General features: G+C 39.1%; 2 protein-coding genes across 2 annotated transcripts in view; both read left to right on the top strand.

The window, feature by feature from the left end:
- Positions 1-27,755, top strand: part of LOC141333051 (protein NLRC3-like) — a 355,331-nt gene that overhangs the window by 99,805 nt on the left and 227,771 nt on the right. The gene's annotated exons all lie outside the window — the stretch shown is intronic.
- LOC141333389 (uncharacterized) overlaps positions 17,808-27,755 on the top strand; it is a 54,627-nt gene continuing 44,679 nt past the window's right edge. The window contains exons 1-4 of the mRNA XM_073838369.1: positions 17,808-17,864; positions 19,319-19,594; positions 19,646-19,744; positions 19,814-20,277. Of these exons, the coding sequence (XP_073694470.1) occupies positions 17,808-17,864; positions 19,319-19,594; positions 19,646-19,744; positions 19,814-20,277 (896 nt within the window). The remainder of the gene's footprint in view (positions 17,865-19,318; positions 19,595-19,645; positions 19,745-19,813; positions 20,278-27,755) is intronic.

Below are 27,755 nucleotides of genomic sequence, written 5' to 3'. Positions count from 1 at the left end.
ATATATATATATATATATGTATATGTGTTATTATATATATATATATATATATATATATATATAGACTTTTTTTTTAATCAGAATTGCGAGTTATAAAGTCAGAATTGCGAGATATAAAGATATAAAAGTCAGAATTCTGACTTTTTTCTCGCAATTGCGACTTTTTATGCAATTCTGAGTTTTGTTTCTGTTCATTTGTGACACTTTCTGGCAAAGCACAATAGGAAAGGAGATCTTGTCTTGTTAAAACGACATATTATGTCATAAAAACGATATGATTTCCCGTTATAGAAAATAAATATGATTACATGTGCTCGAGCTATAGGCGATTGACCGCGCTGCCTTCGCCACAGTCCTGACATAAAGGAGGATCTGCACGCTGCTGAAGTTATAGAATACACTGTTTTAAGTATTTAATGTAATGGTTTCAGTTGTAGCCGCATGTTTATTAGGATTAATCTGTCTACAACAACTGCACTCAGACCCAGAGGATATGACTAACAGCAAATCCAAATACTATCCGAAAGAAATAAAGAAAAATGACAAAGAAAAAAAAAAAACTTAGTCTGATTATATATAAATTATATAGCCTACTATTTATTACATATTATTACATTTTATCTTTAGCATGAAAATGGAAAGGACGAATGATAGACGGATTCCTCTTTCTATTGTAGTTCTCATATTGCACTGTAAAATAAAATGTCAGTATTGAATAATAATAAGCAAAATACTATTTTTATTTGTTTTATTTTAACAATGAAGAAAAGTGAATGCTGTAATCCTATTAATTAATTAATTAAGCTTGAGAGAGCCAACTTACTGAGATGCTATTTTCTTCCTATCCAGAATGTTCTGACTGTATCTCCTCCTAGAGCTTTAACTCTACAAACTCCAAACTCAGTCCAGATCTTCAGTCTGATCTCAGCGGGTGTGCTGTATCTTTTCTAACTGATCCGACTTACGGTTTTCCTAAAAATCACGACTAAACCTGGGAAAAATCCCATTGACTTACATTGACGGAATGTTAAAATGAGCCAAGACTTTTCAAACTCCAACTGTCAAAATTCAAATTTAAACTCCCAGAATCCTTTGAGACTCAATCAAGCTTCCCTTCTATGAACTATATTTCTAATCCAATCAAACTAATTTAAACTCATCTATCTATCTGTCTGTCTGTCTGTCTGTCTGTCTGTCAAAATCATGCTAACAATATGCTAATCATGCTAAAAACATGCTATAATCATGCTAGTGACTTGCTAGTAATGCTAGAATCATGCTAGTGACTTGGTAATAATGCTAAAATCATGCTAGTGACTTTGTTAGTCATGGTAGAATCATGCTAAACTTACACCTTTTTTATACTTTTAAACTTCTTTAAACTTTTTTTAAACTTCTTTAAACTTCTTTAAACTTTTTTTAAACTTCTTTAAAATTCTCAAAACTTCTTTAAACGTCTGTTCCGGCTTTCTCAAGCCAACTTATAATAACAGATACTGACTTTAAATAATACAGATATTATAAGCAGATATTCCTGCTGTTCTGGCTGTATTTTGGATCAAATAAATGCAGAAGAGACTTAAACTAAGAACTTTTGGCTGATAGTGCAAGTTACAATTCAGGAGTAAAACGTGCGCATCCTGATCTCTTTGTTTATTATATATATCTCTTTGAGCCCAGCAGATTGTTATTACAGCTATGCAAATGAAAGCAAGTTAAAGCTGACAAAAATGGCCGATTCACGTCTGACTGTATTCAATCAGTAATTGGCTAGCACCATTAGCATCACGCGCTAGCTGCTTTAAGACTGTAAAAACCAGCTCTGATGCGCTTACAAAACATGCACAAACAAGCCAAAGTGAGCCATAAACTTTTGAAAAACTCGATTAAACAACAGTATAACTTACCTTTCACATTACAGTCTATGCTTCAAACTAACAGGTCCACAGAACAGATGTCTTCACTTCAGCTGCATCCTGTCCAAACAGGAAACTGACCTCTGATTAAACCACCACCATTATAATAGAAGCGGAATTGAACAAATAATATAAAAATAAATACTAATATTAATATGTAATTGTCATAAAGTCTAGTAGTTAAATGTGTGGTTCGGTTTACAATCTTAATTCCAGTTATTTCTCAGTCTGACTCGTAACAGGTTTCAAGAAATGTAATCTTTAGTCATAGTTTATTATATTAACGGTATAGGTTTACTTATATGTTTGCTATACATTCATATGTTTAATTTACAGTTGATCAATTATTGTTAATGTTGAAAGAATATTGCAAACTGCATTAACTTGTTATAAGACACTGTGCACTGAAGCGGATTGAAGCCCCGCCCACCGACGCCATCTTGTTTTGGCCATTTTCCCAGATTACCGATCGAGCCAATCAGCGGCCTCCAAACTTACACTTGTGTATAATATACTCAACTCTCAGAGATACACTGTAGAGTACAAATATAACACACACACACACACACACACACACACACACACACACACACACACACACACACACACATATATATATATATTTATATAACACACAGCTGTAGTGATTGTTGTTGTAAATGTCTCTGTTCTTGTGTTCAGGGGCCTGTTTTCTCACACTGGATCCAAACACAGCAAACACTAAACTCAGTCTGTCTGAGGACAACAGAAAGGTGACATTTGTGGAAGAGAAACAGCCGTATCCTCATCATCCAGACAGATTTGATCATTGGTCTCAGGTGTTGTGTAGAGAGAGTGTGTGTGGACGCTGTTACTGGGAGATTGACTGGAGAGAAGGTGTGTATATATCAGTGTCATATAAGAGCATCAGCAGGAAGGGATCGGGTCATGAGTGTGTGTTTGGATATAATGATCAGTCCTGGAGTTTAGACTGCTCTCCTCACAGATACTCATTCTGGCACAATAAGATAAAGACTGATCTCTCTGTGAAGCCCATCATCTTCAGGAGAGCAGGAGTGAATGATGTCTATAGAGTAGGAGTGTTTGTGGATCACGGAGCAGGAAGTCTGTCCTTCTACAGCGTCTCTGACACAATGAGCCTCATCCACACAGAACACACCACATTCACTCAGACGCTCTATCCTGGGTTTTGGGTTAGTTATGGATCATCAGCTTCACTGTGTTGCTGAATGAGAACAGACTGATGAGAGATTGTACCCATAATGCTTTGAGCTGAGGATGAATCAGTAACAGTGAGATGAGTCTCTTCATCACATTAATACTGCAGCTCAACTTCTGTCACTCAAATAACAGAATAAATGTGTGATCAATCCTCATATAGACAGTCAGATCAGTGTGTGTCTACATTTGGGTTTTATTCTAGTGTCTCATCAATCATCTTAGCACTATTATTATTATTACTATTAGGATCTTATTCTGTTGTTTCTGCTCATAAATAATAAACACTATCACAAATCAACTTCAGATTTTAATTGATGTTTGTGTCACGAATATAATCCATTCCTCACATTATAAAATATCACATCACAGCAATGTCATCAAATATATTCTAGCTACAGCTGTGTTTAATTATAATGGGATCTTTTATTATTATACAAATCAATAAAGAAAAACGTATTGCAATAATCACAGTAACTCTTACTATATTACCATATTGCACTGTAATCAGTATTTAATAATTAAATAAAATTATTGTTTTGGTTATGCTTTAAATTGCAACAAATATAAGAAATAAAGAAATAATTGCAATTATCATAAAATGAAAATAATAAAAAATACTAATAAATTTAAATTTGTAACTGTATTTTTTTTGCATTAGAACAAACAAACCAATAAAAAAAAATCATATTGAATAATATTATTAGAATATTTATTTAATAAAAAGACAGAATTAAGAAGTCAAAATATTAATTGTATTTTATTATTATGACAATAACATAAAGATGTTGTAATTGCAGGAATACTATTGTAATAAAAACAGCAATTGTTTCACAATTATTATTATTATTATTATTGCTACTATTAAATAACTGTAATTATAATAATAATAATGTAAAAAATACAACAAATATTTAGGTCATTATTATAAAATTATTTAAATTATCATCAAAACTTTATTTTTATTTTACAGTACAATTGGATTATTGCAATCATAATATATTTCTTTGCTCAAATAAAATAATTGTGATAATATAAAATAATCTTAAATTGTTATTATTATTATATTATTATTAATACTGACATTTTACATTACAGTGCAATATGATTACTGAAAAAGTAATCTAATTAGTATTTTTAAAATAATGTAATTACATTATTAATAATGAAACAAAACATTTATATAAAATTAAAAATTACCAAAATATGTAATACTATAGAACATTTTATTATAATTTTAATAATAACAAATGCTAAGAAAGAAATGCATAACAATTGCAATAATCCAACTGTACTGTAAAATAAAAAGGGAATATTTAATAATAATGGAAAAAAATATCATAATTGCATTTTATTTAATATTATAACAATCAATAATAATAATAATAATAATAATAAATGTTGATTTAGATTTCAATAGTATTGTTGCAATTCTAACATTATTATCATCCTCAAATAAAATTCATGTGTTGGTTGTTACTATTGTTAATAAATAATTGTTATTGAAAATAAGATATTGCAATAATATGATTGCAGTGATAAGAGTTTTTGGTAACACTTTACAATAATGTGTGGTTTGTTAACATTAGTTCATGTATTAACTAACATGAAAGAACAATGAAATGTACATTTATTACTATTTATGAATCTTTCTAAAGTTAGTTCAAATACAGTTGAGTGTTAGTTAATGTTAGTTGACAGAGCATTAACTAATGTTATCAAACACAACTCCTGATTTTAATAATGCATTAGTAAATGATCAAATTAACATGAACTAAGATTAATAAATGCTGGAGAAGTATTAATCATTCATAGTTCATGTTCACTAATGAACCTTGACAAATGTTTTACTTGTCATTAAATACAATTATAATTAATATTATACATTATTGATATTCTTATTATTATTGATTATTTTTTCTGATAATATGTAATGTAATTTAAAGTATAATAGCCGAAATAATAATATTGCACTCTAAAATAAAATGTTAGTTTAATATTAATTAATTAATTCAATAATTAAGTCTTATTATAAGAATAAAGAAATGTTATGAATTATGTAATCCCATCATTCTGTAAAATGAAAAAGATACAATTAATAACAATTTAATTATATATTTTCATTATTTAAATTATAACAAAACTTACAAAAAATTAAAAACATTTATATTATTATTATTATTATTAAATACGTACTTGAATATTGAATTTTAGTACAAAAGGCTTATTGTAAATTACAAATTAAATGTGTTTGCCATAATTAAAAATAAATTATAATTAATATTTAGTTTTTCTTTACATTTTAAATATACCAATAAACAACTCAATAACAACTCTTACTATTGTAGTAGTCATGTTGTCTCCAAATGAGAGATGAGGTCAGGGTCCAATATGCAGGGAAGGGAATATTTATTGCAACAATAAACAAATGAACAAACAAACAAAAGGCCAACAGCACAACAGGACACGATAAACAAGAGCGAGACTGGAGCAACAGTTCAAGGGACACGAAGACAATACCAACAGGAAACAGGAAGTAATGGCACCAGACAGAGTGTTGGGAGAGGGGAGACTAATCTAGTGCTAGGTGATAGGAGACAGCTGTGTGATCAGGAATGACAGGTGTTCGTGATGAGGCATGGAGTGTGGCGGGAAAAACAGCGACATCTAGTGGACAAAGGAACACACCGCAGCCCAAACCCCTGACACATGTTGCACTGTAAAATAAAATGTTAGTATTGAATAATAATAAGCAAAATACTATTTTTATTTGTTTTATTTTAACAATGAAGAAAAGTGAATGCTGTAATCCTATTAATTAATTAATTAAGCTTGAGAGAGCCAACTTACTGAGATGCTATTTTCTTCCTATCCAAAATGTTCTGACTGTATCTCCTCCTAGAGCTTTAACTCTACAAACTCCAAACTCAGTCCAGATCTTCAGTCTGATCTCAGCGGGTGTGCTGTATCTTTTCTAACTGATCCGACTTACGGTTTTCCTAAAAATAACGATTAAAACTGGGAAAAATCCCATTGACTTACATTGACGGAATGTTCAAATGAGCCAAGACTTTTCAAACTCCAACTGTCAAAATTCAAATTTAAACTCCCAGAATCCTTTGAGACTCAATCAAGCTTCCCTTCTATGAACTATATTTCTAATCCAATCAAACTCATCTATCTATCTATCTATCTATCTATCTATCTATCTATCTATCTATCTATCTATCTATCTATCTATCTATCTATCTATCTATCTATCTTCAAACCTTATCTATCTATCTATCTATCTATCTATCTATCTATCTATCTATCTATCTGTCTGTCTGTCTGTCTGTCTGTCTGTCTGTCTGTCTGTCTGTCTGTCAAAATCATGCTAACAATATGCTAATCATGCTAAAAACATGCTAGTAACTTGGTAATAATGCTAAAATCATGCTAGTGACTTGCTAGTAAATTGCTAGTCATGCTAGTTAATTGGTAATAATGCTAGAATCATGCTAAACTTCACCATTTTTATACTTTTAAACTTCTTTAAACTTTTTTTAAACTTCTTTAAAATTCTCAAAACTTAAACGTCTGTTCTGGCTTTCTTTAGCCAACTTAAAGTTTGTCTTGATGAACTTTTTTATCTAGTTATATATATTGTATTATTTGAATGATTAGTTTTACAGTTTTACAATACTCCTGTTGCAATGTACAATAAAGTTAGTATTTGTTGTTAATAACAATACATATATTAATAATAATAATAATAATAAGAAGAAGAAGAAGAATAAGAACTAGATAAAAAGTTTGTTAGCAAACTTTAAGTTGGCTTGAGAAAGCCTAGCCAGTAAGTTTTAAGTAGTTTTAAAAGCTTTTAGTTTAAAGAAAGTTTAAAGGTTTTCAGTTTTAAATAGTTTTAGTTTGATTGATAAAGTTTGAAGATAGATAGGCTAGATAGATATAAATAGTTTGAAAATAGATAGATTTATAGATATAAATAGTTAGAAGATATAAATAGTTTGAATGTGAATAGATGCTAAGGTGTTGCTATGCGGTTGCTATGCGGTTGCTAGCATTATTTAAGCTAGACTAGTAAGTCGTTAACATGATTTTTAGCATGACTAGCAAGTTGCTAGCATAAATATTTTTGTATAACTGGGAATGCACCATTGCACATTTGTTCATGAATAATAAAAAGTGACTCACAATATCACAGTTCCCATGACATGAAGTTAATGATAATTCTAGCGCTCTCTTCTGAGAAGAAAACTTGGTTTGAGATTTTTCAGTCTAGAAGCAAATAAAAGAGTTTTCTTTTCCGTTTCATTCATTTCAGCCAGCATCAGGTCTAAGATTAAAAATACAAATAAAAGTTAACCTGAGTTTAAAGGCTAGAGACACCAAAAAAAAAGGTCAAGAAAATATTAAAATAAAATAAAATAATACACCAAAAACCTGTCCCTCGTAGCTTAGTTAAACCCTTTTTCTTCTTTTTTTTTACCACAACCAGCATTTTTGATATTTTTGATAATTCTCACATTTATTTAACCCCTGCAGAATAGTCAAAGTATGATTGTATATTACCACTCATAATTTTGGCATCACACAGATTTATTTATTTATTTATTTATACATTGAAGTTGATTATTTTATTGAAATGACAGACACATATTATTGCAATCTAAAATAGTGATTTATTCATGATTTTATAATACTTTTATACATCAAGGATGTGTTAAATTAATAAAAAGTGATATTTTAAAGATTTATTTAATATTTATAATTTATTATATTTTATATCATACTTATTTAAAAATATACGCTACCATTCATATATTTAGGGCTAGTCGTTTTGTTTAGTTTTTTTTTAATTCAGCAAGGAATTAATAATTGTTTTCAGCAAGGATGTGTTAAGTTGTTAAAAAGTGATAGCAAAGACCTATATTGTTAAAAAAGATTTATATTTTGATTAAATGCTGTTCTTTTTAACTTTTTTAATCATCAAATCAAAGTTTCAACAAAATGTTGAGCAGCTGTTTCCATCATAATAAATCAGCATATTGTTAATAAATCTGAATGATTTCTGAAAGATCATGTGACCGAAGACTGGAGTAATGACTGATGAAAATTCAGCTTTGAATCACATGAATAAATTATATTTTAGTGAAACAGAAAAAGGCTTATTTAAATTGTAATAATACTTCACAAGATGACAGTTTTTTGTATTTTTGTTCAAATAAATCCAGCCTCAATACACATGAGAAATGTCTGTGTTAGCATTAGATTTCATTTTATAGTGGCACCTGGTGTCTGAGGATTGTACCGCATAGGGGCTAAAGTTTTCGAACAGAGAGAAAGAAATATGAATATATATTAGGACATAGGTTCATGAAGGATCTAATTCACTTTTATAGCTGTATTATATGACACTAAGGGCTGGTTTAACAGACAGGGCTTAGACCAGGGGTCTCAAACTCAGTTTAAAGAGTCTGGGTGAGGCTGGACCGCATCAGGTTTTCCACAAGAAAACCAGCTTCTATGTGGTTTCTTCAGTTTTCTATATCTGCTGTATTCCGGTTCAAAAGTCTGTATTAACAGTTCTTTAAACTTCAGCCTTCTTCTGAACATGAATGAAACATTGAAGAACATGAACTATTGTTCTGAACATCTCTTGCTGCTAGAGACCTGGCAGCGCTTCCTCTTCCAATTATTTATTAATAAACTAGTATTTTCTGAGTCAGTGTCTCAAAGATGAAGTTGACGATCCTGACTCGCCATCTGCTCACTGGAGGCGCTTTTATGCCTAAATGTATCTTTATGAATTAGGCCTATAGCTAATGAAAGACTTTTGTCTTCGATTTGAATTATTTCGTTTTATAGCAGTGAAGTAATAATTTAAAGTAAATTTATTACTCGTACATTTATATACAAAAATGAAGTTTCGAAGGGCACTGGCCAGGCCCGGTTCCAGAACTTAATCACTGAGGGTGCTTCCCAAATTAATGAGGGTGCTCTAAACTTATACCCACAGGCAACATTAGGGGGTAGGAGGGGGGATGGCGCAATAAATACAAGACTCATTGTGTAGTTTAGAAAGCTTTATTGATTATTATAACGGAATTTTGAGAGATCTCTATAAATTCAGTGCTTTTAGTGATGATAATAAAGGGACCGCGTATTGTAGCCTACACTTTCCAGGCTACAGTCCATTCAGAATTTGTATGAAACTGTCTTTTTTCGGACACATACACGCTGCCATGTTTAGGGAATTACATCTGCATATTTATGCTGGATTCATTCTCGAAATAGCAGTGACTACACAGTGATATCAAAGTAATGTACGGGGCAAAAATATAAATGTGAAAGCAGCCTCAGGGATTTAATTCTGGAGCCGAGCCAGTGTCCTGAGCCAGATTTTAAAATTAAAATACTTAAGTTTGGTATGTAATAGCAAATTGATTATAATTAGTTTCGTTTTATTTTTAAGTTAATTTAGAAAAAACGCTTGGAGCATATTCAAGCCCGGCCCGCCCCCAAGAGCCATATACCCCACCGTGATTGGTAGGTTCACTTAGCTCTGCACACAACTCTGTAAAGTGCCATACATTTCAAACTCGCGGGCCGCAGTAACATTAAACTTTCATATTAAGGCGGGGTCACACACTGTCGTCCTGCGGGTTTGAGACCCCTGAGCTAGACTAATAGAGCAGACTCCAGATCCAGTGCCAGAGGAATCCAGCTCACCGGAAATCGGAAATCTATCAGATGACGCGGGAACGTAGTTTTTCCGGTTGACATTTTCAGGTAAGATTATTGAAATGAGCATGTAAACTGTAATTAATTAGTCAATAAGCCACAACAATACAGAAAATGTGTTTTAAGGCGGCGTGACACGAGTGTTGACATGAAATAACCGTGTTGCAACGTTATATATTACGTTATAAGCCTGTCCTTACTTTATATGATTTATGTGAGCATTAGCGTTGCTAATTAGCATGTTCTTAACGTGTCTGAAGTTCTATCTATCTATCTATCTATCTTCTCAGGCATTTCCTTCATCTGCATCCCATGTTCACTGATGTGTTTCTGTCTTTTAGGCTGTGACTAGTAGTACATGTTGCACTTTGTTTTATGTAATAATTGCCAAATTTTTTAATTTCAGATATGGGAAAAGCAGTTAAAACCACACGTTTCAGGAGCGTTAAGATTAGGGTGGTGAGGAGGTGTATCACTGGCCCTGCAAAGGTGTCTTACCTTAGTCCAGGTCTTCCCCAGCCCGACTCCAAACAGACCCCCCTTCAGACCCCTCTACAGCCTCTACCCCAGACAGCCTTCTCCATCCCTCTGATACAGCTCTTTGTGTGTCTGTCACTGGAGTGTCAGGTTTCTGTTGAGGGTTTTTGCAACACTCTGCGCTGGAAAAATAACCTCACACTTGCAGAGGTAAGTCAGTTTGCAGAGGTCAGTTTGAAGTCTTGTTTGTGAAGTGAACATCTCAGTTACTTTAACAGAACACTGACGAGTTCATATAGATGTGAAAATGACACCTTTCTTGATTGTACTACACCATTAATTATAACAACTAAAAGTAAACAGCTCTGGAACCATCTAGGATTGTATAGTTGCAAAAGTATTCTTGTTATTGTTCTATAAATTAACATGTTCTGAGTGAACCACCATCACCAGATGTTAGTGTAGAAAATAATGTGTTCACTGATCGCTGCTTATACCGCAGGTTAACACACTCCACAGAGCCTTGGTGGGAGAATCCAGATCCCATTTTAGGCATCACCACTTCAGAAAAAGAAGTTTGGTAGATATTTGGCCAGAGTTAGATGATGGACCATATGCCCAGCAGGTCCAAAGGTTGGTTCTAGTTCCATGGTTCTTGTTTGATTAACCTAATTGCATTTTCCATGACCCGGCATTGAATTGATATCTGCAAAATTAGTTATTTTTTGTATAAAGTATTATAATAAAATAGTAATAGTATAAATGTATAAACCTGGTGCAGATAATAAAAAAAACAGTATTTCTGTAAGTGTTTGTTTTCCAGGCGGATGGAGATATGATTGTGACATTGGATGCCAACTTTGGCCTTGTGAGGAAGCAAAGCTCAGGTACAAGTGCGGTTGAGCCGTTACATGGAGCCCGCATGTTTGTTGATGAAAAGGATGTCGAGGAATACCTGTTGTCTCATCTTGACAGCTCAAAGCCTCGCGAGGTTAGTCAAAGTCGTGGAATTTCATGGACTGAGTCTTAACTTGTGAAAAAAGATCATTATTCCTCCCGTAAATCTATGTTTTCCCTAAATCTTTAGGACTGCAGTAACTTCAAGGCTGGCGACGTGCTGAGGTGGCAAAAACAAGAGAAGAAACGTGATGTTCCAGGAGTGTTTGGAGCCTCTTGTCGTCATGAAATGCCCCTAATGTTTGTCAACATGAGCCAAGGAGAACGGCAAGTCTATGCCACAGTAGTGACATCTATTGACCCAGTGTTCCAGAATGATAATTAACCTGTTTGATTCGACATGTTCACAAAATGTGTACAATAGCATGACCCTAACATAAGACATATTTCATTTGTTTTTTCATTTAACATGTTTTTTTGTTTTTTTTTTTCCAGTTTTACTTTAACACTATTCTATAATCTAATAAAAAAACATGAAAATAGTTTGGATCATTTTGAGTGCTCTTATTGAGTATTTAGGTATTGAAATTGATGCTGGAGATTGTTTGTATTATTATTTTTTACTTTTCCATAGTATAAAGTGTCACCATTCTCATTTTTGTGTTGAAATAGATTAGCCTATCCGCTGTATGTCATCGATGAGCTACTTGAAGATGTGAGGACAAGAACATACACCTGCGAGTAGTCTATGACATTGCCTGTGTTGTTGCCTCACATTTGCACGTAAGTACTTTTTTTCTGTGTAAAACTGAATTATTGTTTTGAGAAAAGACCCATTAACTCAAGATTGTGGCATACTGTGTTCAATCAGAAATCAGGGGAGGGCATACCACACAACATCTCTTTGGCCAAACCAGCATTTCATGTTTATGGACACAAATTGCCCTGCCAGGTAATTCATTGACTTTATAGAGACATCAGGACCTGTGTCACACATCATTCACTCCTTGTTTGGCCTCCGTTTTCCTGTCTGTCAACTGCACAGCTGAAATTAAGGAGATATGCTGAAAAGTTGCACCGTTTAGGACAATAAAGTGAAAACCTCTTATCTCAAATCTGTCTGGGTCAAAATAATCACTATAAGCAGATAATTGTTTTCTTTATTTTTTATGCAGATTACATTTGTATAAGTATTACATAAATATAACAATGATAAAATGAACAGCTTCGCTATTTTTTACTGATTTAAAGATAAAATAATGCAAGTTGGGAAAGGAATGGAAAGGCTATGGTCTTTCCTCCGAAGATTTGCCAGAGTCACAAAGGAGATGACTCCATCTCACCGCCTTGACCCTGTTGACTGATGCCCTTTTGCATTATGGACGGAGGAAATCAACTGACCTAGGTTTGTCCACTGCTGCATAACCTGTCCAAACTCTGTGCTGGTGGTTCACTATTTATACATTTTATGTTTTGTGGAGTGAAGTTGATTCCACACAGATTGGTCAGCATAAGTACATTAAATAGTCTTTGCAGAGATGCAGCTCCGGCAAAGACTAGACAAAGCAGAGAAGATATTGATTCTTGCTCAAGAGGAGATCTCATCGGTCATCAGAGAGGCACCAGGTAAACAAAGCACATGAGAAGCAGGTAACAATAGTTGTAAATTGGAGAATTTGAGATTCTGTTCACAAGCACATTGTGCACAGAGTATGTAGCATTGATGTTGTCTTGTTTCCTGTTATTTTTGTTGTGTAGTGTTGGTTTCTGAGGGAGACATGGAGAAATGGAAGAAAAGGGAGATGGAGCTAGCCCAAAAGAAACAGAAACCAATACGTAAGCCACTGAAGTGAATGTGTGAATGTCTTGAATACTGTAAGACGGTCGTGAATATTATTAGCAAAGAATATAGCAAATATGTTATACTTACCTTTTCATGTAGAGTGATGACAATCCTGTAAGCCAGGGCTGCCCATTCCTGTAGACTACCTACCTACATACCTGCAGACTTAATGCTGCCTTCATGTGCTATCGTAACTATGGTAAATACCAAAATCCGACATCAAAATTGCACATGAACACCCACCTACGTTGTAATTTCCACTGGAAAGCTCGAAAATTTTTATGATACCCAAGTTGCCGAGATGGGATAAACTTTGACCTTTCAACATGGCGGACAGTAACGATACCATAATGAATGGTAAACATTGCATGATGTTAAAAGTAAAAAAACTTAAATAAGCACTAAATAAGCTGGTTTATTAACTAAATTGCAGATAAATGATGAGGAAACAGGTGTCAGTACTGTATGTAAACTCATATAATTGAACAACAGTATGAACAGTAATATTTATTCATTTAGATTTAGCTTTTCGCTATATATAGCCATGTGACAAACAGTTAAATGATTTTAGATTCAGTATCATTTAAAATGAGATAATAAATGGATGTCATCTTTGATGGCTGGTGTGGTCAGATGAAGAAGCCATCGGGGTCATTGTGATCCTGACACAGAGGGCCAGACTAAAATGGTTCTGTGGTCATAGCAGACACATCTGCAAAACATCCTTAGAACAGGAAAGGGAAACTTATATATTTACATTTATTAATTTGGCTTTTATACATAGCAACTTAGGAGAGTACATAACATTTTGTCAACATGGTAAAGAGTAGCAATAGTTTACATGGCCATGTTACTAGGAGCATGAAGCAAGCAAGAAAGAGAAAGAAAGAACAATATTGCTGCGTCCCAATTCGCATACTTATACTACGTACTAAAAGTATGTACTTTTTATCGTTGTTAGGAAGCAGACAGGACAACAAGGTAAGTGCAACAGATATATATGTTTATTGAATGCAGCGATGCCGGAGATGTGAGAAGACCCTGAGACTGGTGAGTATGGCAGACGTTGAGAGGATGGGAGTTGAATGAGCCGGGTATTGAATCGGGATGTATTCTTTCTTGCAGGAATTGTGCAGCGGGGATTGAATGGCCGATCCCGTGGACGGAGTGAACACAGACTTATGGCACACACCACTTAGAGCTGACGCTGACAAACTTGGAGATGGCGATTCGGAAGACCAGTCTTCAGGAACTGGCTCCAGGAGTTCTGGTGGCCATGGCAGAATGTCCGGAGGAACCGCCCCACTTCTTGGATTTTCCTCTCCGTCTGGCCGTTAGACTGCGGATGGTAGCCAGAGGAGAGGCTGACGGTCACACCTAGGAGCCGGAAGAAGGATTTCCAGAGGCGGGAGATGAACTGTGGACCACGATCGGATACCACATCCTCAGGTATGCCGTATTGACGAAAGACATTATTGAACAGGAGCTCCGCGGTTTCAAAGGCAGTGGGTAATCCTTTCATGGGTAGGAGCTTGCAAAACTTCGAGAAGCGGTCCACAATTACCAAGATGCAGGTGTTTCCATCCGATTCCGGTAGATCCGTCATGAAATCGACTCCCAGGTGTGACCAGGGGCGGTTCGGGATCGGCAAGGGATGGAGCTTGCCTGCTGGTAAGTGTCTGGGGCTCTTGGACATAGCACATTCTCGGCATCCTTTGACAAAGCGCTGCACATCCCTTGCCATCCCAGGCCACCAGAAACGTTCGGACAACAGCGAGAGGGTGTTGTTGGTCCCGGGGTGCCCGGTGCCCAGGGAAGTATGGATGGAACGGATGAGATCTACCCGTTGTGTCCTGGGGATGTAGCGACGATCAGGAGGACAGCCCGGCGGAGGACGAGGGACGGGAGTAGCGACACTTGGAGGGGCTGACCATTCTATGGGGCTGACGATGATATTGTCTGGGAGGATGTTGCAGGGAGATTCAGTGATATCGGAAGAGTCATGAATTCGGGACAAGGCGTCGGCTCTGACATTTTTTGGACCTGGGCGGTAGGAGATGGTAAATTGGAATCGTGAGAAGAAGAGTGACCATCGGGCTTGGCGTGGACATAGGCGTTTGGCATCACGGAGGTACTGGAGGTTTTTGTGGTCGGTCAATACCAGAAATGGATGTTTGGCTCCCTCCAGCCAGTGTCGCCACTCCTCCAGGGCAAGTTTAATGGCTAGGAGTTCCCTGTTGCCGATGTCGTAATTCCTCTCCGCCGGGTTGAACTTCCGGGAGAAGTAGGCGCATGGATGGAGCAATTTGGTGGTTCCATGATGTTGGGATAACACTGCCCCCACGCCGGTAGTGGAGGCATCTACCTCGACGATGAAAGGGAGTTCAGGATTGGGGTGTCGCAGGATGGGTGACTTAGTGAAGGCTCTCTTGAGGGACTGGAAGGCTGCGGCAGCTTCGGGATTCCAGGATAATTTGGATGGTTTACCTTTGAGTAGGTTGGTTAGCGGAGTGGCAATGAGACTGTATCCTTTGATGAACCGATGATAAAAGTTGGCAAAGCCAAGAAATCTCTGAAGCTCTTTGACAGATGATGGTTGGGGCCAGGATGTGACTGATGACACCTTCCGCTCGTCCATGCGGATACCTTCATGGTCGATGATGTAACCTAAAAACTGAACAGATGGAAGATGAAATGAGCATTTTTCTGCCTTGAGGAAGAGCTGGTGCTCCCTGAGTTTTTGGAGGACCTCCGCAACGTGGTGGATATGCTCGGTCTCACTCCGGGAGTACACGAGGATGTCATCAATGTAGACTATCACAGATCTGTGGAGGAACTCCCGGAGGACTTCGTGGATGAAGTTCTGAAATACGGAGGGGGCGTTGACCAGGCCATAGGGCATGACCCGATATTCGTAGTGCCCGGTAGGGGTCACGAAAGCCGTCTTCCACTCGTCCCCCCTCCGTATTCTCACCAGATTGTATGCGCTGCGGAGGTCCAACTTGGTGAAGATGGTGGCTGACCTTAGTTGTTCCAGGGCCGCAGGGACGAGAGGAAGGGGGTATTTGAATTTGACGGTACCTTGGTTTAACACTCGATAGTCAATGCATGGCCGCAGCCCTCCATCCTTCTTAGCGACAAATAAAAAGCTGGAAGCTGCTGGGGACTTGGACGGACGGATATAGCCTTGGTTTAATGCTTCCTGAATGTACTCCTCCATGGCCTTACTCTCCGGAAGTGACAACGGGTAGATCCTTCCCTTGGGCAGAGGGGCGCCTGGAATCAGGTCGATGGCGCAGTCCCATGGCCGATGGGGCGGCAGCTGGGAAGCTCTCCTGGGGCAGAAGACGTCCTGGAAGGAGGAGTAAATATCCGGAATCTGGGTAGAACGGTTCTGCAAGGGGCTTTCAATAGACGTGGCATTGACAGGCATGGGTCTCGGAACAGGAAGAGGAAGTTCTGGAAAGCACTCGGGAAAGCAGTCATGGCTCCACTGAATTATTTCTCCACTGCCCCAGGAGATGATGGGATTATGCTTCGCCAGCCACGGGCGCCCCAAGATGATGTCCATAGTGGCGCCCTCCAGAACCAGTAGCTGAATCTCCTCTTGATGAAGGACTCCGATTTGGAGGTAAATGGGTTGGCATTTCCGGTGGATCCTTGGTCTTGTGGTGATGGAACGGGTTATAGGCTGGATCTGGTAGACGCTCGACGAAGCTTCGGTTCAGAGTTGGAGCTGGCGACAGAGGTTCCCCGAGATGAAATTGCCCGCTGACCCGGAGTCGATGAGGGCGTGGGCTACGATGGAAGACGTAGGAGTGGTTAACTGCACACATGTAGACAAGGGATACATTTTTTCAACGTCTGACTGGATGACACTCACCGCAGCAGTAACAGGACGGAGGGGGCACGTCAGTCTGATGTGCCCACTAGCACCACAATAGAGGCATAAACCCCGGGTCAGCCTCCTCTGTCGCTCAGCGGGAGATAGTCTACCAGACTCCAGTATCATAGGTTCTGGTTCTGGAGGGCTGGCGATGTCCGCTGGGCGGAGGAGTGCAGTAGTCGAGGTTTCTGAGAGGTAAGATTGCATGCGGTCTGAACATCGGATGGATTGTTGGATGAAGCGCTCTAACCCCATAGCGTCATCTAGGGCAGCGAGTTGGAGACGAAGGCGAGGCTCGAGACCAAGGCGGTAAGTGGTCAGCAATGACCGCTCGTTCCATCCACTGGCCGCTGCGAGGGTGCGGAATCGTAGGGCATACTCCTGAGTAGACATAGATCCTTGAGACAAATGATACAGTTGCTCACCCGCTGATATTTCTCCATCCGTGCAACTGAAGACCTCCTTGAAGTGAGTGATAAAAGTCTGGATGGAACGAGTGGCCGGTCCATCCTGCTGCCAAATAGAGTTTGCCCATTTTAGCGCTGGTCCTGTGAGGAGAGAGGTGATAAATGCAATTTTAGATTGATCAGTGGGGTAGAGCGCAGGTTACATTGTAAAAATCAGAGAACACTGCAGAAGAAATCCATTGCACTCCTCCGCCCCGCCATTGTATGGCGCTGGTCGGGCCATGGGACTGGATGGTAGCGGATCCGAAGAAGTGCTGGGAGGCGTGACAAGCGGCGGTGCGGAAGGGGTGACAGATGGTGAAGCCAGAAGGACTTTTCTCAGCGAGTCCACCAACTCTTGAAACGGGTCTTGTGGGTTCATGCTGCTGACTGTTTTCAGGTCCGGGCTTCTGTTAGGAAGCAGACAGGACAACAAGGTAAGTGCAACAGATATATATGTTTATTGAATGCAGCGATGCCGGAGATGTGAGAAGACCCTGAGACTGGTGAGTATGGCAGACGTTGAGAGGATGGGAGTTGAATGAGCCGGGTATTGAATCGGGATGTATTCTTTCTTGCAGGAATTGTGCAGCGGGGATTGAATGGCCGATCCCGTGGACGGAGTGAACACAGACTTATGGCACACACCACTTAGAGCTGACGCTGACAAACTTGGAGATGGCGATTCGGAAGACTGGAACTTGGAAGACTGGAACTTGGAAGACTGGAACTTGGAAGACTGGAAACTCGGAAGACTGGAAACTCGGAAGACTGGAACGAGACAGAATTCAGGTAAGTAATTTCAGGTAACGATTGATAGCGAAACTCTTGGGAAGAGAGACACTACAGTCCGCTTTCGTGGGAACGAGCCCGGACAATGAGTGGTGTGTGGCGTGCTGATTTATCCGTGATGGTGATGATGGCGTGCAGGTGACGGTGATCAAAACTCAGGTGACGGTGATCTGGGCGTGACAGAGGGTGTGGAGCCTGGCCAATCCGTGACAATCGTATTGAAAAGTACGTACTTTTGAGTATGTAGCAAAACAGTATGAACGTTCTGGGACATACTACCAAGACGTCATATAACGTAAGAGAACTTTGTTGCCTAGTTACGCACAACCAACGTAAACAAAGCATCCAAAGCAAGTTCATTGACTCCTATTTACTCAATATCACTTAATTTTCGCATTTTATATATTTGTTTTCCTCATTTCGTATAAACCGCTCTAATATGCGTCCTACCAGCTTGAAGAGAGAAGCAGCACGTCGCCGTAGATCTACCAAACGCAGGTCTTTCGTGAGGAGGCTGGTGTTGACGTTCATGTGCAATGTGTGTAACAATGAAAGCTAAACGTATAAAATAACTTAAAATACGTTAAGTAAAATTAAAGTACTAATAAGTAATGTTTACAATACATAAATACATGTGTGTGTGTGTGTATATATATAAAAGATACTGGACCACAAAACCAGTCATAAGCAGTGGTATATTTGTAGCAATAGCCAAAACCTTTCTCAGAATGCTAAATTTGTTTTACTTTTATGCTAAAATCTTTAGAATATTAAGTACAGGTCATGTTCCATTAAGTTTTTTGTAAATTTCCTACCATGAATATATCAAAACTGTTAAAGGTGATTTTCTCACATTTAGTTTTTTTGAACCCTCAAAATCCCAAATTTTCAAATAGTTGTATCTTGACCAAATAATGTCCTATCCTAACAACCCATACAACCTCATTTTCAAAAAAAATTACCCTTATGACTGGTTTTGTTGTCCAAGATCTCACACACACATGAACAGGTTTAGGCATAGATCTACAAAAAGAAACACAGTTGATATAAATATGACACTTGACACTGTACTGGAGTCTTTTAATTTATTGTTTTGTAGACCGACATCACCACACCTTACTGTCAGTTGAATGTGACAGTTCCCATCCTGAAGCTGTTTTTGGACAGGGAATCTAACCTCCGCCCCTATCTTCGCCTCAACAGACAAGCCATAGTCAACCTCATAGCTGCATTGCCTCATGAGGTTGACCATGGATGGTCAAAGGACATCGAGGTTGTGATGTTCCTGTACTGGCTGGCCCATGCTGCATCATACCGTGTTGTTGCCTCAGCCTTTGCCATCCCCAAATCAACAGTTCACAGGGTTGTGCACAAGGTCAGCAGGGCTGTCCTTGGCCTGCTAAAAAATATTGTGCAACTCCCTCAGGGTGAAGAGGTGGAGGAGATCGGTGCAGGATTTGCCAGGCTGTCAGGCTCTCCTGCTTTTCACATGGCAGTCGGCGCTATTGACGGCTGCCACATCCGTGTAAAGCCGCCAGCCGTCAATGCATCCTGTTATTTTAACAGGAAATGATTCCATTCAGTGCTGCTCCAGGCTGTGTGCGATCACAGGGGAAAGTTCTTGGACATCTGTGTCGGCTTTCCAGGATCTGTCCACGATGCAAGGGCCCTCAAGAACAGTGCCATTTACAGCAGGCAGTTATATCCACCAGAGGACCGTTGCATCTTGGGAGATGGAGGGTACCCCTGCCTCACATCACCCATCACCATCATGACACCCTACCGTGAACCTGTTGCCTCTCCAGTTGAGGCCCGCTACAACAGGCATCATTCCAGGGCCAGATGCGTGATTGAGAGGGCCTTTGGGATGCTTAAGACCCGCTGGAGGTCCATCTTTTTTAAAGCCCTTGAGGTGAGCCCAGAATTTACCCCAATCGTCATCACATGCTGTGTGATTCTGCACAACATGCGTCTGGCTGCTGGTGACATAGTAGATGCAGATGTGGATGACGACGATGAGGGTGATGTCAATGAGCACAGAAGTGGAAGTGGTGTGCGGTGATGTGGTCAGGAACCGTCTAGCAGCAGCAGTGTCCGCACCCGACATCCACGTTCCTGCCTTAATGGAACATGACTATGCTTAGAAACATGTATTTAAACTCTCCCTTGTTAAAAAGTTATTTTCTCTTACACATTTCTTACAGATCCTTCACGAATGTACTAATACTTAACATCCCCAGTTAAATAAACAAATTAATTAATTAATGGTAATGTAAATAAAGATTTTTGTACTGGCAGTATTAAACATATTTCAATCAACATACAATTTGATATGAGCTTTGTATCACAGTAACACTGGTTTACATGTTTATAGCTCTAAAATTTGCTAAATTGTAGCTGAGGAGTAACAAACTTTTATGGTAATGGGATAAATGTATTTAGAAAATTACAGTAAAAACAATTACCTCCTCCAGTGCTTGCGGCTGCTTCTCCTAGAAACATTACTCAACTCCTTGAATTCAGATGTTTACATTTATATATAAAACCACTTAGCCTGTGTGGTGGATCCATTGAATTTACCTTAATTTTCAAAAATGCTGTATTACTTTTTGTAAAAAAACAAAACAAAAACAGACTAATCAACTGTTAGCAAATACAGAGTAAATCAATATAAATAATATTTTTATATGAACCCTTTCAGATCCTGCAATCACCCTACGGTGGACTTTACAGTTTATAACTGAATACATGTCAATTTATTTTTTAAATATGTACTTACTAATATATTCTTAAAGGAATAGTTCACCCCAAAATCAAATCATTAATTAGTCACCAACTTGTAAGACATCCATTCATCTTCAGAACACAAAAGAAGATATTTTGATGAAATCTGAGAGCTCTCTGACAGGGTTCTTCCATGTTAGAAGTCCAGAAAGGTACCAAGAACAAAAATATTCCATGTGACATTACTGGTTCAACCATAATTTTATGCTTAAGCTCCAAGAATACTTCAAAAATCAAGTAATGTTATTCGACAATTCTTCTCATGTGTCATGGTACTCTCCAAGAGGTACTAGGCTAGGGTGACACAGGTACCTTGAACATGGTAGGACCCTTGCTGTCTGTGGAGGGTCTGAGAGCTCTCCGATTTCATCAAAATATCTTCATTTGTGTTCTGAAGATGTACAAAGGTTTTTTAAAAATATACTATTTACAGAACATTCTGGGAACATAATACAAGCTTTGATTTAGTTTTTTATTATTGTATGTAGACATGTATGAATTTTATTTATTTATTATTAATTATTATTCATTGCAATTATTTATTTATTAATGATTTGGTCAAGACAGCCATTAAGGCAAGGAACCTCTCTTCCCTTGCTGCAGCCTCTCTTCTCATTTCTTCATCTCTACGCTCCATTCTTGCCCTAAAGTCTTCTTCTCTCCTTCTGGCTTCTTCTTCTCTCTCTTTTCTTTGCTCATCTTTTCTTCTCTCTCTCTCTTCTTTCCTCTCTCTGTTGTGCCTGTTCCTCTCTCTTTGCCTCCCGTTCCTCCAGCTCTCTCAAACATACCAAAAGTTCACTCTCTCCGGACCCTCGCTTTCTTTTCCTGCCAGCATCATCAGAAGGGTCAGCAACAGAGGGAGATGAACCAACAGCATCATCTTGGCTGCCAGATTGTATAAGCACAGGTGGGGTGATGGATGGCTTAGAACCTAATGCAGCATCCATCAACCCATACCACTTCCATGATGCTGCTGTTAGTTCGCCTCCCTCAGTGCTGAGCCCTGACTGTGGACACTTCAGATCCTATACAATGTGTAAAAACACTAGTTAAAGGAGAAGTTCCCTTCCAAAACAAAAAATGTAAGATAATTTACTTACCTCCTTGTCATTCAAGATGTTTGTCTTTCTATTGTCGTAAAAAAATAAAAAAAAATGTTTTTGAGGAAAACATTAAAGGATTTCTCTCCATATACTGTAGTAGACTTAAACAGTGCCTGTGAGTTTGAACTTCCAAAATGCAGTTTAAATGCAGCTTCAAAGGGCTCTACATGACCCCAGTCAAGAAAGAATGGTTTTATCTTTTGAAACAATCAGTTATTTTCTTTTTAAAAAAATGGCAATTTATATACTTTTTAACCTCAAGTGCTCATCTTTCCTAGCTCTGTGTGAAAACGAGATGGGAGTTTTTAAACAGTCTTGAACCGGACATGCAGAGCTAGATGAGACGAGCGTTTGAGTTTATTTATTTTTTTAGAAAATAACGGTCCTTTAGCTGGATAAGACCCTTCTTCCTCGGCTGAGATCATTTAGAGTCCTTTGAAGGTGCATTTAAACTACAATTTGTTAGTTCAAGCGGGCACCATAGAAGTCCTCTATATGGAGAGAAATCCTGAAATGTCTTCCTCAAAAACACAACTGAAGAAAGAAACATATGAGCATCGAGGATGACAAGGTGGTGAATAAATTCTGTAAATTTTTGTTCTGGAAGTGAACGTTTTAATAATTTAACTGGTTATCCATATTTACTGAAAAAATAATAATAAAGGACAACACGCAACATTACATGTACTTACTTTGTATTTTTGCTTTAGGTTTTCCCATTTTTTCTTCACCCATGTTGCTGAAACCTTTCCTCTTTTCATGGATGAAGGCTCTTGCGTACCCAAAAGAGAAAACAATAAGTACATATTATTTACAGAAATATCAGAGAATCCTGAATAGAGCAAACAAATCCATTGAGCCTAAACACAAAACATATTTTATGTTGAAGCTAATAAGCAATACAAAAATTAGTAACAACAAACTGAAAGACATTGCCCTATGTAGCCATGGCAAACCTCAATTTAAAACATTTTCTTAAAGATAACTGCAAACAATATAAAGTTCAGTGCTCTTAAGTAGGTGTGTATGCACATGTTTTTAAGGTATAATGTTAATAAAATACACACTACGTTAAATGAGCTTGGTTAAATTTTGTTCATTTTGATTTAACCAACTTAAACTGCACAATTATGGGAATTACCTTTTAAATTTGACATTTTCCCGCATCCCATCAAAAAGGGCTAAAAATAACTGACAGTCAGCATAAACTCTTCATGTAGACCAGGGCTGAGTAACTCCTTTCCTGGAGGGCCACTGTTCTGCAGAGTTGAGCTCCAATCCTAATCAAACAGCACCTGCCTCTATTTTTCTAGTGATCTTGAAGAACGTGGTTAGTTTGTTTGGGTGTGTTTGATAAAGGTTGAGGCTCAATTCTGCAGGACTGTGGCCATCCCTGATCTAGACTTTTCTTACATCTGTTCCTTCTATAGACTGTTTCTTATATCTTATTACAGACTAAAGACAACATGAATAGATTTAGGCATCAAGATAAAAAAAAAAAAAATTACAATAAGGTGTCATTTGTTAACATTTTAACTAACATGAACAATGATCAATACATTTACTATTTATCAATCTTTGTGTCACACCTCTGGACTTTATGTTGGTTTCTCCCATTCTCCCCTGCAGTTCAGTGTGTTTTGGTTTCTCCCTCATCGTCTGCACCTGTGTTTGTAATTAGTCTGTGTATATAAGGTGTGTGTTTTCCCCTGTACTCTTGTCGGTCTTTGATGTTATCCCCTGATGTTACCACTCCGTGTTCCTGTGTCTGCCTGTTTCCCATTGGATTTATTAAATGTACGTCTTTTATTACGTCGTTGTTCGTGTGTTCCTGCCTACAGCGTGACAGAAAGACCGACCGATACAGTTTTTTTTTTTGCGTGTTCACCTCCGTTTTGTTTTCCGTTCGTTTTCTCCAGTCTTTTGTTTCCGTAGTGTGTTTCCCCCATGGATCCCTTCCTCCGACCAGAATTCATCCTGCTACGGCTGAAGCAGGGGGAATTACCGCTCGAGGGCTACACTTTAATGTTCCAGCTAGTAGCTAATACCACCAGCTACCCGGACGACGCGCTCTGTGCGTTCTATGACGCCAGCCTCAATGCGTCTTGCAGAGCGCCGTCGTCCGAGGACGGCCCTCGAGCGAACTTTGCCTCGTTTGTGGAGTGGACACTGGCGAGAAACCGATCCTCGATTCCCGCCTGTTCCACGGAGAATCTCGCCAGTGCCACTCCGGACCCAGAGCCCAGCCAGCCACCCCGACCGCGGATTACGAGCCCGTCACAGACGGAAAGCCCGAGCCCGGAGCGACAACATTATGGAGTGCCGAAGAGGTCAAAACCGCTGATCAGGTGCGTGAGCCGACTATTACATCCGCGCCGGTGGAGTACTTCGAAGAGCAAGAAGGGGCGGTAGAGAGCCCCGCCCACTGCACTACCAATGAGGGTGAGCTGGAACAAGATTATGGGGACTTAATGGACTGTGTCATGGAAATACCTATCTGCCTGGATTTCCCACCCACCCTCCCTCTTCTGCCTAGTCCTGAATCTCCGCTGGTTCCGCCCAGCCTACCTGAATTCCCGTTGTCGACTGTCTGTCCCCTTGCTCACCCTCAGCCCACCATCTGTGCGGTGGGTTCGCCGCAGGTCTGCCAGTCTCCATCGGTGTCATGGCTGGAGGATCCCTCACCATCGCCTCCAGCCTCAGAGTCCTGGACTCCACCTCGGCCCTCCGACCCTGCGGCTCCACCCCGGCTCTCTGCTCCCTCGTCTCCGCCGTCGCCCGTCGATCCACCAGCTCCACCGGGCTCCATCGGCCCTCCGGCTCCGCCCTGGTCAGTCGTCGCCCCATCTTCGCCTCAGGACTATACTCCTCCGGCTGTGCCTCGTCGCTCCGTCCCACCGGCTCATTGGACCTCCTCCCTCCCGCGGGCACAGCCTCGGCCCTCTGTCGCTCCGGCTCCGCCGCGGATCTCCGGATCTCCATCTCCGCCTTGGTCGCCAGAGCCTTGGGTTCCGCCTTGGCCCTCCGGATCCGCGGCGTCACCCAAGATCTTCGGCTTTCCGTCTCCGCCTCGGGCTCCACCACCACCTGCTCCGCCTCCGTCGGTCGGATCCATGGAGTCGTCAGCCTCTCCTCCACCATGGCTCCTCCCTCCATCGGCTCCACCGTGGATTTACATCTTGGCTGCGGCCTGGGTCCCACCTGGCTCCTCCTGCTCCAGCCCCCTCCTGTCACCTCCTTGGCTCCTCCCTCCGTCATCTCCTCCATGGACAGTTCTGTCACCTTTCTGGACTTCATTCCTGGCCCCCCTTCCGGAAGAACGTCCTCCACCCAAACCCCCTCCTAAGGACTTTGTAGTTCGGTCGGCGCGTGGACGCGCCTTTTCCGGGAGGGGGGTGTAATGTCACACCTCTGGACTTTATGTTGGTTTCTCCCATTCTCCCCTGCAGTTCAGTGTGTTTTGGTTTCTCCCTCATCGTCTGCACCTGTGTTTGTAATTAGTCTGTGTATATAAGGTGTGTGTTTTCCCCTGTACTCTTGTCGGTCTTTGATGTTATCCCCTGATGTTACCACTCCGTGTTCCTGTGTCTGCCTGTTTCCCATTGGATTTATTAAATGTACGTCTTTTATTACGTCGTTGTTCGTGTGTTCCTGCCTACAGCGTGACACTTTGTTAATGTTAATAAAAACACAGTTGTTCATTGTTAGTTCACGGTGTATTAACTAATGCTAACATACATTTGCAATGCATTAGTAAATGCTGAAATTACTCAATAACTACGATTAATGCTGCAGAACTGTTTGATCTTAGTTCATGTTAACTACTTTAGAAGTTTACTAATATTAAATAATGAACCTTATTTTAAAGTGTTACCAGAGTTTACACTGTTCGTGCAGGAGTCCGGAAAATGTCAAAAACCACAAGCTGTACCCTACAATTTAGTCGTGTCTCTGTGGTAAATCCCCGAATACACAATATAACAATAAATTAAAACGCCCAAATATTGGGGCTGCTTATACCAATGTAACAAGCACACTACAATAGGACAGTTAATACAGCTTCTACAAAAGCATACAAATAACCGTTACTTACTCAAATCCTTTAATGGCAGCATTTCTCTTCGCCGTAAAAAGGGATTCATTGGCAATGCGCCAAGTAATTAGGCGCTCAGTGTCTTCATCTGTCCCTACAAGATTAACACGGTACTCTTTTCACACATCAATTCAATAATCTCACAAACGATTAAAAAATAAAAACTTTATTACAGTAAAACGATAAAATTCTTACATTTAAATACTGAGGGCACTTCTCCATCACCACCTCAAGCCACCATGTTTACACGTTCTCAAGCTCCTCCCTCCGCGCGCAATGTGTTGTGGGCAATATTACCCTTTAGAGTGTGCATCGATCCGTCTATATATCTATGCATCGATCCGCACTTCGAATTCCAACCGGAAGTAGTAGACCATCCGGGAATCTTTGGAATATTTTTTTAACCATACTACGATTTGGGACATACTAATTCTTTTTTCGAATACTATTTAGTACGGATAGTATGTGAATTGGGACGCAGCATATGAAAAATAGATTATATAGGTTTTCTTTGCCACAATCCAAGCGTTCTGCTTTGTTCCCGATATACTTTACCTTTCTGAAGCACTGACAGAACACAGATTCCTGCTTTGAGCACCAATTGACAAACTTATGGTCATCCATTCATACAAATAACTGATGTCACTCAAACTATAGACCAAAAGAGACTTTTTATTCACAAAACCAGAGATGAGTGCAGTGCATAGGACATCCTTCCAAAGGATAGCAGCATAAAAATGAAAAGTTGAAATCACATCATTTGGTAAGATCCTTTGGTTTATTGATGCTAAGGTATTTTAAAGGTATGTATTTTCAATGTCTTCTGGTTAAATGTAAGTATTTGTGTTTTACCTATATTGATCTGTATGTTTCAAATGACAGCATTAAAGGCCTCTATTAAAAGTTTACAATGGTCGTCTCCTCAAGGGTCTTAATGTCATCACGAGACATGACTGTTGAAGCAGTAATTTGACATCACGTCTATGTTGGGAAAAATAATGTTGATTTTGTTTATAGTCATGATGAAAGTCAACTGTACAAAACTGTTCAATAAACTCTGCTCATTTTATTCTATTATCACTTGGTCCTGCATGCTCTTCTTCCCTTCATTGAGTCTTCTTGTGACAGTCGTTTGACTCTACCATCAGTTTCAGAATATTTTTAATAGTGATTCTCTTGATATAAATAAAAACTTGATTTACTAATATGTCCAGGTTAACATGGGTTCTGAATAAAATTAATTTAATTGAAGAATTAACATAAATCGTTTACATTTGTATGTAAATTGTTAGAAAAAAAAGGGAATACTTAGTCATCACAGCGTATCACCAAGTTTATTAACTTACAGGAATATTGATCAATCCAGTAAAGAGGCACAAGTGACTGTGAACCATTTTCACTTGTTTTGGTGCTAATAAAAGTGACAACGGTTACACTGGAGTGGAAACAGCAAGGGATTTCTGAGAAGGAGCATCCTCAGAGGGTCTCACAGACCGCCAAGTGCTATGAAGTATAGGGATGAAATCAACAGATGTTTTGTAAGCTGCTGCAGGGCA

This window comes from Garra rufa, chromosome 4 (genome assembly GCF_049309525.1).
Source record: "Garra rufa chromosome 4, GarRuf1.0, whole genome shotgun sequence".
Taxonomy (NCBI): Eukaryota; Metazoa; Chordata; class Actinopteri; order Cypriniformes; family Cyprinidae; genus Garra; species Garra rufa.
This window is presented reverse-complemented; position numbering and strand designations above follow the sequence as displayed.